The 18,244-nt window shown below is 41.8% G+C and overlaps 1 protein-coding gene across 2 annotated transcripts; it reads left to right on the plus strand.

Moving 5' to 3' along the window:
* Window positions 1-7,392: 7,392 nt before the first annotated feature.
* Window positions 7,393-12,447, plus strand: LOC147437204 (nonsense-mediated mRNA decay factor SMG7-like). Of its 2 annotated transcripts, none has more exons than XM_086486803.1 (6): window positions 7,393-7,721; window positions 7,845-8,468; window positions 9,437-9,559; window positions 9,889-10,088; window positions 10,190-11,553; window positions 11,919-12,447. In XM_086486803.1, the coding sequence occupies exons 1-6, from the start codon at window positions 7,686-7,688 to the stop codon at window positions 12,116-12,118; spliced, it is 2,547 nt and encodes an 848-aa protein (XP_086342929.1). In that variant the 5' UTR covers window positions 7,393-7,685; the 3' UTR covers window positions 12,119-12,447. The 2 variants fall into 2 exon arrangements, with proteins under 2 accessions (XP_086342929.1, XP_086342930.1); XM_086486804.1 differs by having other exon boundaries at window positions 10,190-10,287.
* Window positions 12,448-18,244: the final 5,797 nt, after the last annotated feature.

Genomic DNA, 18,244 nt, shown 5'->3' on the forward strand with positions numbered 1-18,244 from the left:
TCAGTCACTTGTGCCAACAATGCCTCTTATCCGGTTTAGGGAGTTGGAACGATTGTGCTTACTGCTGCTAATGGCAGTTCTTTCACACTTGTTGATGCACTTTATGTACCTGGGATCAAGAAGAATCTCTTATCTGTATCCGCACTTGCTAGACTTGTGACTTGTAGTCAAATTTGTGGATGACAGATGTACAGTTCATGATTCCAGTTTTGGTGATGAAATTGTTGCATCTGGCCTTTTGTGCCATGGGCTGTATAAGCTCACTTTGTATGACAAGTGTGGACAAAATTTTGCAAATGATGTTGTAAATTCAAGGGCTATTTCAGATGCAAAAATTTGGCATGCACGTTTTGGTCATCTGAATTTTGCCAGTTTGTTGCGTTTGCAGAAATCTGATATGGTTGCTTCTTTGCCGCCACTTGAAGCACCTGTCAAACATGTTTGTGAAGGCTGTATTTTGGGTAAAATGCAGCGTTCAAAGTTTCCAAAGGATGGTTCAGTTAGGCCACATGCAGGTTGCAGCTTGTGCATAGTGATGTTTGTGCGCCCATGCAAACTCCGTCCTTGGGCAATTACCTTACTTCGTGACTTTCTTTGATGATTACTCTAGGCATGCATGGGTATTTCTGCTTAAAGCGAAGTCCAAAGTTTTTATGTGCTTCAAACAGTTTTTGGCTATGGCTAAAAATGTCTCAAAATGTACTATGGGCACCCTCCGTTCCGATCGAGGGGGGGAGTATATGTCTCATGAATTCAATGCATTTTTGGCTAGTCGTGGGATAAAACACCAATATACAGTGCCTTATACACCTCAACAAAATGGTGTTGCTGACAGGAAAACCAGGTCACTTACAGAAATGGCACGATGTATGGTCAAAAGTCAAGCTTTGCCGCATTCTATTTGGCTTGACTCCATCATGTGTGCCACTTATGTACTAAACAGGTGTCCTACGAAAGCTTTGCAGTCTATTACTCCATATGAAGCATGGCATGATAGAAAGCCTTTTATTGAGCATATGCATGTCTTTGTTTGTTTGGCATATGCTTTGGTGCCACGAACACAATGCAAAAAATTGGATGATAAGGCTGTCAAATGTATTTTTGTTGGTTATAGTGTTGAAAGCAAAGGTTACAGGTTGTATCATTTGCAAACAAAACGTATTCTAGTTTCACGGGATGTAGTGTTTGTGGAAAATTTTGTTCAACCCTTGCTGTCATGTACTAGAGACAGTAATGTAAGCTCACAGGACATTTATGACACTTTGTTGTCTCTTTTCAGTGGTGGAAATACGAACGTAAGTTCCAATGAGGCAAATGTACAGGTTATGGGGGTTTGTGAAAATGTTACAGATCAGCCTATTACTGATGCAGATGTACATGATGTACTTGATGAGGAAAGAGCTAAAAATGAGCAGGCTAGAGGTATGCCAAAATGGCTGGTGCACACTTTGCGTGATAGTAAATTGGATACACCTTTGTCTAGTCGTACTCGTTCAGGCTCTCGCCATGCATCTTATGCATCAGATTATTATGCTTTGGCTGTGTCTAGCTTACATGATGTTGAGGAGCCTTTGTCTTTTGATGAAGCATAGAATTTAGAAAATTGGATGGTTGCCATGCAATCAGAATATGATGCACTTATAGAAAATGACACATGGACTTTATGTGATTTGCCTCCTGGCAAGAAGGCCATTGGTACGAAGTGGGTTTACAAGTTGAAACGCAAGCCGGATGGTGAGATCGATTGCCATAAGGCTCGACTTGTTGCAAAGGGTTATGCACAGCAAAAAGGCATATATTATGAAGAGACCTTTGCTCCCACTTATCGTATGACTACTGTGCGTTTTCTATGTGCATTGGCAACTAATTTTGGTTGGGATGTACATCAATTAGACATTGTTACTGCTTTCTTGAATGGTGACATATTAAAGCAGCCTCGCGGTTTTGTCAAGAAAGGACAAGAGGACAAAGTGTGCAAATGTAACAAGGCTTTGTATGGGTTGAAGCAATCTCCTCGTGCTTGGTATGAGAAAGCTGACACTCATTTAGTCAAACAAGGCTTTCGTAATAGTCCAACAGAAAGCACATTGTATGTAAAGCGTGAGGCTGATTTGAATGCTACTTTCAAGATGAAAAATTTGGGGCTGTTGCATCATTACTTGGGTATACAGTTCAAGCAGTGTGATGGTGGTATTGCCTTGTGTCAGAAAAGTTACATAGAGGCATTGCTATGTAAGTTTGGACTTGAGGATTGCAAACCTATTGCCACTCCCATGGAAACAAGTTTGAAATTAAGTCTTCATGACGCTGGTGATCCTGTTGATGTCACTCTTTATCAAACTACTGTTGGATGCCTCATTTATGTATGCAACACGAGGCCATATATTTAGTTTGCAATCTCACAGGTCAGCAGATTTATGCATAGCCTAGGGTCTAAGCATTGGCAGGTTGTCAAGAGGATTTTCCGCTACCTTAGTGGCACTTTACATCTTGGCTTGTTTTATCCCAAGGGAGGATCATTGCCGCTAGACTTACATGCTTTTTCGGACTCAGATTGGGATGGTTGTTTTGACACGCGAGTGTCCACAAGTGGGTTTTTGTTTCATGCTTGGCAGTTCATGTATATCATGGTTGAGCAAGCTGCAACCTATTGCGGCCATTTCGAGTTGTGAGGATGAGTATTTGGGTGTTGAACAGGAAACTGCCAACACTATCTACACTAACAGTCAGATCGCATTGGCAGTTGCAAGGAACCCAATTTTTCATGCTCGCACAAAGCACATTGAGGTGCATTACCACTATGTCAGGGAGAGTCTCTCAGCAGGAGAGATCAACTTGGCTTATGTGCCAACACAGGACAACCTTGCAGATCTTTTCACAAAGGCATTGTCTCGTGAGAAGCTTGAAGCTTTCCGCAAAGCTTTGGGCTTACTCCCCTTTGTGGACTGATCATGTCCTCAAGGCATGGCACTTCCCTTTACTCATGTGCCAGCTCTTGTTCACCGCATCACTCCAGGGGGGATTTGTTACTATATACATGTGGTAGTGATGTGTGTGAACACATTAGGACCGCTGGGGCATTTTTTCCCTCTTTAGGAGGTTTTTTTCAGCGTGCATTGTATATACGCCCGTCACTCTAGGGCTATCTATCTTTCCATTACACACCAAGTAACACAATCTCTATTGTGTGCCTTGAGCTTCCTTGGTCTTCTCCAAGCTGTGTGTGTTTCTTTGCAACCCTAATTCCAACAGGTAGAAATATTTAAATAAATATAAAAAATAATTATAATAACAAATCTCTATATTTAGGCCCTATATACAATGAAATACTTATACAGAAAAGGGCCATAATAAATTTTATTTATTTTTTGGTTCAACTAGCCCAATGACTAGCTAATTGAGGGTTTTTAAGCAGATATGGAGAAAGTCCCCTAACTCACACACGCCTATGTACAATGAAAGGGTGACAGTGTTTGAGTGGTTTGATAGGGTGAGGTAGCTTACTATGGCAATGTACAATGAAAGGGTGACAGTGTTTGAGTGGTTTGATAGGGTGAGGTAGCTTACTATGGCAATTTTGAATAGCCAAAAAATGGCTATCATTAGCCCTCCCTCAAGATGATGGTATATTCATGTACCATCCTAAAGCATCTTTTCCAAAGTGAGTGCTTCTGAGTCCTTGACAAGATTTGCATTGTTTGGCCCCTTGACATTTTGGCTCAAGTTACACTCAGGCTTCATGCAACAAAACTTACATGAAATAGTTACCTTTTGACAGATCTTTGGTAGATCGTTAGGTAGAAGGCGACTCAACTAAGGCTTAGCCAATACCCATTTACCTTCTTGGAGTGCTCTTTACCATTCAAGTCCATGAGTTGGTAGTGACTTGAATTGAAAGCCTTCTTGACTACGTACGGTCCCTGCCATCTAGTTTCAAACTTGGCATCAAAACGATTGTCAAGTCGATTGGCATACCTTAGCACAAGCTCTCCTTCCTTGATGCCTTATTCCTTCTGTTTCTTGTCAAGCTTCTCCTTTACTTGTGTAGCTTTCCTCTTGTAGCACTCATAAGCAGCTTCTCTTTTCCACTCAAGCTCAGCTAAGGTAAGAAGTCGATCCATCCATGCTTTGCCATGAAGTCGCATTGTTGGAATGTTGAGCTCAATTGGCTGTAAAGCCTCTTGACCATAGACCAAGTGAAATGGTGTGAACTCCGTGGCTTCCCTATACGTGGTTTGATATGCCCACAATACTCCATCCAAGAATTCATCCCACAACTTTGTCTTGTTTTTCACCATCTTTCTGATGATTCCTACAATGACACCATTAGCTTCTTTTACCAAACCATTTGATTGAGGATAGTAGGGTGTACTGTGACGATGCAGAATGTGAAGTTCTTCACAAACTTCTATGAGCAGGCCCTTTCTAAACCCTAGATGTTTTCGTAGACGAGTTCATGATGAAATGATCACCAATTCACATCCAACTTTACTTAAAAAGAGCAATTAAGAACATCAGCCATGAAACTTCAACTCTCACAGAAGCACAACTTTCAATCAAAAGCCAAACCTCTTTCATGGTATCATGTAGCCTCACCCCCAATTACATAGTCGTAACTTCAAACAGCTAAAAGGAATACACGAGCTTCCACCTTCATGGCGACCTTTTTCTGAATTTGCAGAGATTTAAGAGCTTATAAAGTGAAGCCCACACACCACTTTGATAAGGAGAAACCCTAATTCACTCCCTCACAAGCTCAGATACAAGATTGCAAAGAGGCGGGACTGCAGCACACATAGATTGGGCAACCATGGGAGCTATTGCACAGTAGTGATAAATTGCAAGTTTTTTTAGTAAAAAGCAGCCCTCTCTCTCTTCCCCATGGTAATATAAGCTGATGTGTCAATTTTTGGGCCATTTTGCCACTTTGGACCAAAATTAGGTCATTTCATCTCATTTTTGACCCAAAAAATGCCATTTTTTATGCGAAAAATCCCAAACGGAGTCAAAAAATTCCTAAATTTATGGGATTACTTGCATAAGAGTAAAAAGCATAGATATGCATCACTTTTTATCAATATACCATTTTGGGTCACTTTCCATGCAAGGGCGTCTGTTAGCTGCTATTTTCGGTAGTTTTACCCGCATCAGTCTTTATAGGCGAGATGAGTGTGCCACTATAAAACACATGGAGTATGTACATTATAAAAAAAAATTAATCATCTTATAAAGTGGAAAATCACGCAAAGGCGACACATCTAGGGCCACGATTCTTCGGATAGGTATGTACATGATAGTGACCGCAATAGACGCTTTAGCATATATCACAATATGTACATTATTTCTTCTCTTTCCATGCGTCGAGAAGTGTCAAAAGTGAGGTGAATGTTTTTATTTCACACTACATACGTGCCACAACACGACAACGCCAATGTAGAACACAGAGAGAGAGAGAGAGAGAGAGAGAGAGAGAGAGAGAGAGAGAGAGAGAGAGAGAGAGAGAGAGAGGAGCTTGCGAAGAAAACAAAGCTCGCGAGTGTATTGGAACTAATTTACACAATGGTAAATTGTTGCCTCTCTCGCAAGAAGCAGGGTGGCGCACTCCACCATCGGCAGGTGAGCTTGAGGCTTGAGTAGACAAAGGTCTCTGAGGTGATGGTGGTGCATTGGATGCGTGTGCGACTGGAGGAGCAAGGGAGCAGACAGAGAGGGATGGAGGGTGAAAGGGGATGTGTAGCGGTAGCTACCGAAATGGCTCAAGATGATAGGTCGGTTGAGATGACAGTAGGCTACAAGCCTACAGAACGAACACACACACACACACACACACACACACACACACACACACACACACACACACACACACACACACACACACACACACACACACACACACAGAGAGAGAGAGAGAGAGAGAGAGAGAGAGAGAGAGAGAGAGAGAGAGAGAGAGAGAGAGAGAGAGAGAGAGAGAGAGAGAGAGAGAGAGAGAGAGAGAGAGAGAGAGACTAGTACCTGGATGGGTTGCAAGCGTGCAACAACAATGTGTGATTCTATGCACTTCCACTGCATTGCCGCGACAGGTAAATGCAGACGCACAGAGAAGAGGCATCGTATTTCCTCAGACGAATTTAGTAGGCCTCTACATGGTTTCAAAAAATGACTTCTGATGACAACGAAACCCGCCACTGCAGTCTGGAGGGTGTGAGAGTGGTGTGGAGGGTGGGTGAGGCACCCCCCCATCGAAACTCCAACGTCCTCTAGCAATCTTGGTGTCTGGCACTCCAAAAAAGCTAAGGGTCTCCAGTATCATGGCTAAAGGTACCTCCACAAATGCCTTCAAGATCCCTATGGGGGAGCGCTCTTAGAGGGCATTCCTGAAGAACATGCAATGACGTTTCTATAAAGGAGGTCCTTTTGAGGCTAGAGGGCCCATAAGAGCCCTGGCCCCCAAGGGGTTGCAGGGGTTACAACACTTTTAGCCTACGCGCTGTAACAAAAGAATTTTTGAATGCCTACACGGCCTGTTGCTGGTGAATAGAGGAGAAACACCCTAAAAACAATAGTGTAACGTGCATCTGTGCATTTTTTGAAATTCTTAGAGTTGCTGCAAGGCATTGTCAAACCCCTGCAACCTCTGTGACGATTCTCCATGCGATCGGAAATTCTTACGAACTCCCGGCGCAAGAGCTAGGCAAGACGGGCATGCAATTGCAGGATGTGAGAAGAAAGTATCTCTAGGCGCAGCTCTGAATTCTTTGTTTGGAGAGTTTGGAGACCCTCTACATCGCTACTTACTCAAGTGAGCTCCTACTCGCTCCTCTTTAAAAAAACTTATTCATTAACGCCAAATATTCGGCTCCCCTCACGCCAGTCTCCTAAACGAAATTGCTCCCCTGTCCCTGCGTCGCCGCACTACCCTGCTTCCATCGCTCTGTAGTTGTTCAACCCCTAGCCTCCATCGCTCTCCTCTCACCTCCTGTCATGCCTGCCCACATTTAATTCTGCCTGCTTGCGATTATTGCACATACGGATTCAGAGAGGAACAGCCTTGCGCGCGAGAGAAAGAGGTGAACAACCTCTGCGTGAGAAAGAGAAAAATGTGCCCTCCTGCCTTGGCCTGTCCTCCTCCTCCTGTCGCCCTTCAAAATACGAAACCCTCCCTCTCCCCAAGGCGCTGTTGACGCCCTCCCTCCAGGAATTGTGAGAGAGCGAAAAAGCACATGTTGCACCATTGCTAGTGAAACTCGATGTAGTCCTCATGCACGAGTTGGAGTTCCACTGGTACTTTACCTCCCGAAGCTGAGAATATCGTAAAAAATTCTCTCTCCCATTTCTTTTTCACAATGTGTAACCCCTACTAGCTCTATGGGAAGGCGCTCTTATTAGGGTGCTCATGGGGGAGCTCTATTTTCGGAACGAAGTTCATCCTGTTTTCTCTGACCTTTCTCACAGTCTCGACTCTTGCGTTGGTGCGCGGTGCGCATGGAGGGCACCTGAAACGGAAGTGCAGGGAGCCCGATGTGTGCGCTCGTGAATCCCGAGTAAGACGGGTAATCATGCAACAACCTCAACTAAGCACTATCCAAAGATAGCCATGGATGAGCTTCTTGCCTCTCCTTTAGGCTCTGCTTCTTGTTTTCTTTCGCTTGCGCGCTATGGCGTGATGCTACAGCAGCTTCTTGAAGATGGAAGCCCTTTCATCAGCAGAAGCTTACGATCAGGTGCATCTTCTACCGTTTTTCTGCCTTCGTTTCATCCAATTCGTCCTTTCTAATTCGTTCCGTCTCTCGCACACAAATGTACCTAGGCCTATGCGTAACAATTTCTTTCTCTCTCTGCCTTAGGTTCTCGCCCTTGAGCGCAACCTTCTTGCCGCTTCAAAGTCCAAAGGCTCCTTTGATCCTGCAGTCCGCCGCCTGCGGACCTCCATACGAGATAGCTATGAAGCTCTCATTCTACGGAACCTTGCTTTCTGTGAGGCGTTTGAGGTTGAGCAGGCCTTATGGCGCCTGCATTACCGGGAAATTGAGGGGTTCCGTCTAAAGATACGGAAACTCCTTACAGTTCGTGAGCAAACTGAAGGGCCTGAACCTGCAGCTTGCAACCGCAAAAAGAGGAAAAAGGAACCAAGGAAGGAGCCACTCCTTCGAGCCCTTGCATCTTTCAGGAGTTTCCTTGGAGAGGCTTCTGGTTTCTTCCATGGTTTGCTCATCAAACTCAGGCTTCAGCATGGGATCGCTTCATCTCTTGGAAACATAGACAGGTTTTCTGCTGAAGGTGATGTCAAAGAAGATCTTCGTAGGTGCATGGTGACATGTAATAGAGTCCTTGTCTATTTGGGTGATCTTGCACGTTACAAGGAGCTCTATGCTGTAATCGACTCTTCAGTAAGAAACTGGAGTGTGGCAGCAAATTACTACAAACAAGCTGCTGTTCTGTGGCCTTCAAGTGGAAATCCATACAACCAGGTCAGTTCATCAGGTATAAAGCTGCTGCCTCGTTGGCCTGGCAAATGAATTGTTTGCATGAAAGGGGTATATACAGGCTACCAACAGTGAATTGAAACAGAAGTTTAAATATCAAACTTTGATGTCATGCATTAGTAGGTTCCGTTTAAAGCCATACTATGTGGCAGGACTTAGTTGCCTTTCTTCTGGCAACTACAATGTGCTCTCCTTTCTTACAATTCTTTTTATGGGATGTAACCTAAGAAGAATGAAATAAAGTGATCCCTATTATTGTTAATGTCTTGCTCATAAAGACATTTTTGCAGTGTATCTGTGCGGCAAATCATCTATTCAAGTGACAACAATTCCAATGTTCCTGTATAGATGCATTTGACTGGTTGACCATTCTTCAGGTTAACTATTGTCACTTCCCATTTTCTGTGAGTGAACTGAACTATCTACATCATGGTTGATAGCCCTTGCATCCTTTGAGTTAACAAGTCTGATGACCTCAGCACATACATGAGATTGGCCAATATCTGCTAGGTGTCCTTTGGTCAGCCACCATACTGAGCGTATAAACCCAACAGGTCAGTGGTTGCAGCTTGGCTTGTGGGCTGTGTTGCTAGATGCAGTTCCTGCTGGAGCTTTACCCACTAGAGTGGCAAGGACAGATTGGTGTTTGACTGGTGGGAGGCCAACGAAACCAACCCATGATTCCGGTGGGTGTCTGCAAGTCCAAAACAGGCTGTTGCCCCTGCAAGGGAATGCCTGGCTGGTTGGCCCCTTTATGTGCTAACTTCATGAGTCTTGTCGGTAATACCCCAGACGTTTCAGCTTGGTTCATCACTTAGGAAGTTTATCCTTATTCTCTCGTGGAATCATTTCTCTGTGTGTTCAGGCAAGGTGTCCGTGAAGTTACCAATGCTTGGTTAACACAACTTATGTATCCTATTTTCTAAATCAACTCTCATTGCTTGTTTTTGCAGCTTGCTGTTCTTTGTACGTATTGCGGCAATAATCTAACCGCACTATATTTGTATTGTCGGAGTCTTGCTGTTAGTGTTCCTTTTGAAACAGCCTGGGACAATGTTGTTCTTCTACTTGAAAAGGTGAGATCGATGTTTTCAATTGGTCCACTTTGTAAGGTCCTTACTTTCCAATAAGGACATGTGCAGATTTGTGATGTCGTTCGTGTTTAATAAACTTTCTAGCAAGGTGAGTGATGCAGCACCTTACTTTTACTTGCTCTCAGTGTGCTTGTACCACGCTTTGTGCTCAAGTTCTAAGCAAAGTAGCTAGTCCACGTAAACTTCTTTGCTTTTTTTAATGATGGTGGTATCATTACCACTTGATTCTGACATGATTGGTGAAAAGCACCATAGCATTTTGGTTGTTTAGTGTAACTAATGCTATGCTAAGGTGAGATTTTGGGTTGCAGAATAAGCAGGTTGCTGCTCAGGTATCAGCAGCAGGAAGTGATGTTGATAAAAGGATAAGAGTGGAAATAACCTTGCCAACAAACTTGCACTGTTTTATAGTTGAACAAGACCTTTGGTCAATCCACAAGGTGGCAAGGTCTCAAGGATTGTTTATAATATTATTCATAGAGCTTGTTCGCACAATCCTCATCCAATCAAGGTGGGAATGTTTCCTGATTTTTTAACGTTGAATGTGTATTCTTATCAGTATGTCTTTATGTGAAATCCTAAACATGTTGTTGACATGTATAATTATGCCAGTACAGATGAGGTGGATAGAGCTCTGATTGCAGTTGATAGAAAGCATGAGCAGTTTCTGTATGAAGCAATGTATGCTGTTAAGAGTAGCAAGCTCGAAGGTAGCTTACCTCTTGCCTTGCAAATGACGGTTATTCTTATTTTCTGCATGCATCACATCATTGGACAGCCATCTCTTAATGGGGAATACATGTTGAATAGCAGTTTGAGATTTACATTGAAGTTCTGCTCTATGATGGCGAAGGTGGCCCAAGAAAAGTCATGGTCAGCATTTCCTGTGACAGTGATCCTGATGGAGTGGCTAGCTAGCCAAAATAAGGTGTTTCAAACCTTCTGTGTGAAGGAGGGTAATGGGTCAATATTTTCAGATTTTTGTGAGAACGTCATTGCCCTTGATGCTATCCTCAGTAAAAGCATGGCCGATGATTTAGGATGTGATGCACAGATGCTGCAACAAGAACAAATTTTAGGAACTTCTAGAAAAGCCCAATGGGAGGATCATGAACTTTTAGGATTTGTGCCGCTGGCTAACATCCATTTGAAATTAGATTTCTCATCACAACTCCCTGGATATGGAATTACCAACTTGGCAGCGTATTCTTGCTGGAGGCTTCGTTGCACAGATGCTTTACAAGAGTTGTGGAATGTGGTTGGAAAACTTGATCATGGTTGTTTGCTGAAAATGCCTGATGTCAGCCGTACCAGCTCAGCTACAGAAGAATCAAACCGGACTCCTTCGTTGAAGGAGTGGATTGATAAAACGTTCTTTTCGTCGGATCTGTCAGTCGACTTGGGGCGTGCCAAACAGGCTGAGGTTTTGAGCAATGAAACTAAAGCAAACTTGCGGGATGAGGTGACCTCTACTGTGCATGACATTGAACATACCCATCCCTGTGGGAATGTTTGTCCAACACAATCGAAAGCTAACGCAGAGTTAGATCATGAAAAATTGAGAGAAAAAGTTATGCTTTGTGGTCGGCAGAGTTTGGAGCAGGACAAGGATATTAAAGCACCTGAAGAACAGACAGTGCTCACTAGACAGGCAATAGGTGATTTAGTTTGTGGAGCAAGAACAAATAATGTTTTAGCCTCTGACTTCTCAGATCGAACTCTGACACTGCCGAATCCTGACATCAAATCATCAGACAGTGAGAAAGAAACAGCGTTTTCCATGGGGAACAAGGCCCAAGATTTTATGCAAAGACAAACGGGTTCAATCCATAGTCTGGAAGTACAGAAAGCAAACAGATCTATAACATGCTTTGATAGCAGTTCGCACTTCAAACCAGGGGGTTTTGTTGAGGTCTTTTCAAGTCTTAGGCCAAAACACCTTCAGAATGCTTCCATGAAACCAGATAGACAGCTAGGTATAGATAACAAAGCCTATGACACTGAGAACCCATTCGTGCTACGTTTGAGGCAATTGTCCAGATAATTAGTTGCCCCCCCCCCCCCCCCCCCCCCCCCCCGCGCGCGCGAAAGAAGCCTGAATTTAACAATCTCAACCTTTTTTTTGGGAGAGAAACTGATTGAAGGGCAGGAGAATTCCTGATAAGATCTATCACAAGCTATCTTGTAGCAAATATTGGTTGAGCTTTTCGTGTCTTTTTTCTCCCATGCTTGTCTGAATCTTTTGGAAGCCTCACTCCCAACAGTGTGCTTCTTACATTGGGTTCTTTGTAATGGATATGTTTTTGTCCACAGTGCGTAACTAGAGGGTTCGTGTGTGCAGGGTGCTTGTGTGGCGGCTTCCCCTCCTCTGGATGTGTGTTAGGGAAACTGCTGGATGCATTTCTTTGCTTCTTCCCGAGAGCTCATGGTGAAGTAATTGTCATCAGGCTCTTGACGATTGACTGTGCTGAGGGGCATTCTTTAGTCGACGTATCCATGACCAACCGAGCATGCCGTGACCCTCTAGTTTTTCCTCTTTGAACAACATATTTGCCATGTTTTGGAGTCCTGTCCCTGTACGAGGGTTTTTGTGGCCGTGTTACAGGTTCATGCAGCTATTGGCAACACTAGTCCCAATATTGTACAATGTAATTCCTCATGTGATTCATTCATTTGCCTGTCTAAAAGATGCTACTTATGCGGAATCATATCATAGACGCTGAGACTAATGGTAGCACAGCCTTTACCAAGGATGGCTTCTACCGAAAATTGTGTCGGAATGCTATGCATGCCATGTGTCTGTCTCCAGAAATCTTGTTTGTCTTCCATAGGAATCCAGTCTCATGCTCCATCTAGGATGCAGTTTTCTACTCTTCTGCAAGACAGGAAATGCTTGAGAGAGAGAGAGAGAGAGAGAGAGAGAGAGAGAGAGAGAGGTGAAATGAAATGTTATATTAAACGTCTTCAAATGGCTAAAATGACCTATGAGACCAAACTGATACAAGGTGCATGTGTAAAGGTTATGGTGGATAGAGTAGTGAAGCATTCATGTGAGCACATAAGTAAAGTAGTTAAAGAAACTAATTATGCACTAGTTACTCAATGCAATGTAGCATAAACTTGGTTGTTAGGTTGGATTATTGAGTGTATACAGAAGCTAACTTTAAGCTAGGCATCTTTGCATGCCTTGGTTATGATGTCACAAGGATTGCCAAGTAGGTTGCACATTAGGATTTGTCATGCGGTATAATCCACATGTAAGAAAATTTACGCACATTAGATGTTGCAAAGCCCTACCTTAACAACCTCTTTGTATGGGTTTTGTATGCACTACAACATTCACATTAAGGTTATGGGGCATCGAGTAGTGAGGCATTCATGGTGAGCACATAAGTAAAGTAATTAGAGAAACTAATTAAGCACTAGTTACTCAATGCAATGTAGCATAAAGCTTGGCACAAACATACTTGATTATTAGGTTGGATTATTGAGTGTATACACAAGCTCACTTTATAGCTTGAGCTAGACATCTTTGCATACACAGGCTATGATGTCACAGGGATTGTCAAGTAGGTTGTACATTAGGATTTGTCGCATGGTTTGTCACATGTCATATGTTGATTAGATATCCACATGAAAAGGGCTTATACACATTAGGTGCTACAAAATCCGCATCCTAACAACATGTTCTTACAATTGCATGCGTCTGTCATAATACTTGACTTGATATTAGGAGTATTGGATCTTCATAAACAAACTAGTCTTGCTTGGTGGGTGTTACCATAGAATGTTGTGGGCAATATTATGTTTACCAATAACATTCTTACAATTGCATGCATTTGTACAATACTTTATTTGATATAGGAGTATTAGATCTTCATAAACAAACTAGTCTTGTTTGTTTACCAATAATGGAGTGTAGTGTGTAGAGTTTGGCCATTTAAAAAAAATGGAGAGACAATTTAATAGACATGAGAAAAAAGGCATTATAATGATCAAAGAGTAATTAAAAAATCACAGATTTAGTATTAAGACAGATTAGGTCATACGCAGATTGATATCAAGCATCTACTACTAAATATAAGATGCATTGTTGAACTGTAAAAAAAGAAGTGCATGTGTATTTATTAAATATACACGATGATTGACATCTAGACCTACTACTAGAGAGGAAAAAATGCAATTAAACCAAACTAAATGAAGTCTTAGTGAATTGAAAAGCATTGATTAACTTTAAAAATTGAAGTGCACTATTGACTTGGTAATCGTCTATGGGTGTTGTCCAAGTGTGTAGGGCAAAGACATTGTTTGTGCTAAGTTACATGAAAACAATGTGAATAGTTAAACACTTTGTCATGTAATGAGTCATAAAGTAAAAACGCAAAACATTTAGTGCACGTCATGCAAACGTGTCATACGAAAGTACAGTGGAGAGTTGGCATTGTGTCTCCCTAGTAATTATAAGGAACAGAAGCCATATCTTATGTAATAAAATTTGATAAATATATGTTTATTGCAACTGACAAGTGGCAAAAGCTTACTCGATGTATAGACAATGCTAAATTAGGATAGCAAGTTTATGGATATCTTATAATCAAAGAGCTCTTTATGAGCTATGGTCTTTTTTATGTCTGGATGGACAATCTGTATTCATTTTTGAGCATTGATCAATCTATAAATAAATACGTGCAAGAGAAAAATACTCACTTTTGCATGAGAGAGATTGCACCCAATGTCTGTGTTCTTCTATCTTTTTTTCTCTCCTCTCTCGTCGTACACTCGGCTCTAGGAGGTGCATCTGCACGCGCTCTCATGTTTTTTTTCTCCCACTCTTACTACAATATGTCACACAAAAATCGGTAAATTTTTTTTGAACAGAGAGTAGTGCCATTTGTTGTTGCATGTGTTGCAATAACAAAGGCCACACCTCTCTGCTCAATAGAAGAATGCAAAAGTAATCACACTTTGTGTTAAAATAGATTGATATTTGCATCATAAAACAATAAAAAAGTGTTAAGCAAATGACTATAAATATGAAACACTCAATATAGGAAGTGCAATAACCATAACCATAAACCAAAATCATGATAACCATAACCATTACCATTGCCATAAATAAACCCAAAACTATAACTATAACCATAATGATAATTGTAAGAAAAACCATAACCTTAAAGTTTAAACATAATCATTGTCATTGTCATTACCTTAACCATAAACAATACCATAACCTTAACCAATGCCAATGGTATAATCATAAAAAAATCCATAAGCATTGTCACTATCTTAACCATAAACATAAGCATAAGGATGACCATAAAAGGATGTCAAAATCATAACCATTGCTAGTGACATAACCACAAAAAGACCATAATCATAAGCTTGTTAAAACCATAACCGCTGCCACTATCATAAGCATAAACATAAACATAACTATAACCATAAAAGTGTTGTTAAAACCATAACCATTCTCACTAGCACAATACAAAATAAACCATAACCATTGTGAGTGGCATAATAAAAAATAAACCATAACCATAAGCATTATCAAAATTCTAACCATCACCTTTATAAAAACCATAAGCATAAGCATAAAAATAACAGTATTGTTAGAATCATAAACATTACCATTATCATAACCATAAAGAGTGATTATATGTGTGTGGTTCGTGCATGTGCGTATAGTTATACGTGTATATTTATGTGGTGTGTGTGAATGCATGCATGAAAGAAAAATGAAGAGCACTCACATTTAAAGAATGTGAGTGTGCGAGGAGTACAAAGGATCGATTAAATGCCTGCAAAAACAATACATAAGCATGGGGTTACACACACAAACACAATTTTCTTCATACAAATACAACAAAATATGTACCTTCTTTGTGTAGAAATGTGTGGAAGCATAGATTAAGATTAGAAAAGGCAACTCCACGAAGGTCTGCAAGGTGGGAGGAGGAGGTAGAGAGGAGCTAGGGAGGCGGTGGAGAAGAGAGAAAATGCAAGAAATGAGCTCTTGGGTACTGTAAAATAGCAGGCCGTCAATACATGTGTTTCTATAAGCATTAAAATAGACGTCAATATTTGTGTCAGAATATGCATCGGTAAGGTCTACGTCGATATAGGCGTCGGTATAAGTGTCGATATAGACGTCGATATATGCATCGGTATATGCGTTGGTATACATGAAAAAAAGTTAAATTTGAATTTTGAATTGAGAAGTGCCTCCCTCGATCTTTATCAACGCTTATTCCGATGCCTACCAACGACGTAAAAAAAAAGATGTCGATAACCAAGTGGTCCCTTGTAGCGTCTCTATCTCTCTGAGATTGTGTATAGCTTCGAATATGTGCTTGTGCGATTCTCCAGGTATGTAGATCGATTGATTTTATCGTTGGCAACATGCTATTTTGTATATTTAAAGGCATTCCGTGCTTCTGATGTGGCAGTGGTATCAGAGCTTTGACTATGCTCTTGGCTATGTAATAATTATGAATATGGTGAATTTTATAAACAATCATCAAAGCTAAGTGTTGTCACCATATTTTAAAATAAATTTTAAGGTTATACCCTTTCTATATCATAAAATGTTTATGCTTTGATTGGTCTATACCTAATTGATTTGAGAAAAATTCATAGCTAGATACAGCTCTTTCAACTACACAATAATGAAAGTAACTCCTTCTAGTAAATACATGCTGGGAAAAACTCAAATCAGTTGAATATTATGATTAATTAGTGCATGTTTGGTTGCAACTAGAGTATCGTGTACATGAGTAATCATGGAAAAAAATCACTATTAGGAGAGCTTAGAACCAACGCGACAATATAGGGGAAGAAGAAGTAATAGAAGAAGAATTTTAGACGTCTCTAATGATGTATGAACACGCCCCCAAATCTCTTTCTTGGAAGGGAGAAAAAACATAGTAGTAATTTCCTTAGAGGGAGAAGATGAGAGTTCAAGGTTATTTCAATCATCGAAACAATCCCATTCGTACTCAAAGATCTATTACACAAGTCTTGAATTCAAAGCTTCATATTCATCAAGAAACTCCGCAATAGTTTTTTGTCATGAATACATAGCTCATTGAAACATCAGAGCTTCTCAACGACACTGTATAGCATCGAGAAAAACAATCCTACAAGATCACCTCAAGGAATCTTGGGATAAGTTGGCTCAAGATTCGATCATACAGAAGAACTAGGGATATCTGAACAAACTTGAGTGGGACACAACCCTAGGAGACTCTGAAGGTATCAAAAAAAGAGAGGAGGCGGGCTCAATTCTCTGTCATCTTCTGCTGCTACGCGAAGGAACACAATGAGAGAAATAGGGCACCCACATCGTGGAGAGGCTTTTGTGTAGAATCTAGGAGAATTCTCAGCCCCTTCAACTTTTCAAATTGAAGGCAGAGAAAGTTTCTATTTTTAAAAAATAGAAAGTGGTAACCGCCCCCAAAAAAATCTCCCCCCCCTCCCCCCCAAGTATCCGTACTCTGTGTGTGTGTGTGTGTATGTGTGTGTGTGTGCGTGTGTGCGTGCACATGTGCGTGCACGCGCATGCAGGCAGGGCTCAGGTCCTCATGCTGAGCCGAAGGACTCTCTCTCTCTCTCTCTCTCTCTCTCTCTCTCTCTCTCTCTCTCTCTCTCTCTCTCTCTCTCTCTCTCGCGCGCTCTCAACCCTAGCTTCGTCTTTGCTTCGTGCCTCCCTCAGCCTCCCTATGGGCGACGAGGGGCTGCCCTATGGGGGGCGTTAGCGTCTGCGATGTCCTACACGAACCCAAGCCAGCCCAAAAATCGATAGCCTCTGTCCTGCTCTACACGAAATCAATCCAACCCTATCCTTTGTAGAACCGCGCCCCTCATTCCAACTCCTTCAGCAAGCCAACTGGCCCCGAGCTCAAGCTCTCTCAGCAAACTGCAGTTGCAGTCCGAGTAGGTTTGTAGTCCTCTAGCTTGGATTTATAGAGCAAGGCAAGCCCATCATAACGAAGCTTTGGAAAACCCTTTGAAGTGTTAATTAAGGTTGCAGTCCTCTGCCTCAGATTTATAGAACGAGGCCAGCCCATCATAACGAGGCTTTGGAAAACCCTTTGAAGTGTTAATTAAGGACTGGTTTTATAGCTAGGTCATACTGAAGCTAAATCTCATCATGGATACCCCAAAGGTCACTATGAGGGGTCGGCCTAGTTTCGCGGTCATTGTAGTAGCACCAAGGAAACTCGACCGGATCAAAGAGCTTCAAAGAGATGTTGATCAACTTATGGAAGAGAATTGCGACCTCAAAGCGCGCCTTAGCAAGCTCGAGGCTAGCTGAAGGAGTACGAGCGGAAGTGCGACGCAAGAGAGAGTCCGAGAAGAAGAGCACGACGATATGGTGAAATCGCTCTACTGTAATGTGTAGAGCATAGTGAGTTCTTATTAGGTTTTTACAAAAGAATATGTGTACATACCTGGCAGCCCGCCCACTTACCTGGGCGACCACATTGGGATTTATACCCCAACAACCTCCCACTTAAAGTCCAATGTGGTACTTTAAGTGTGAGAGAAGCTACTATACAAGCTAATATACAATAGATGTAGAGAAGTGATGTACTACCCTACACCTAACTGCTTGCAAAAATGTGCAAAGCTCTCTGAGGGAAGTCCTTTTGTAAGTAGATCAACATG

Source organism: Adiantum capillus-veneris, chromosome 17 (assembly GCF_014529385.1).
Source record: "Adiantum capillus-veneris isolate H3 chromosome 17, ASM1452938v2, whole genome shotgun sequence".
Lineage (NCBI taxonomy): Eukaryota > Viridiplantae > Streptophyta > Polypodiopsida > Polypodiales > Pteridaceae > Adiantum > Adiantum capillus-veneris.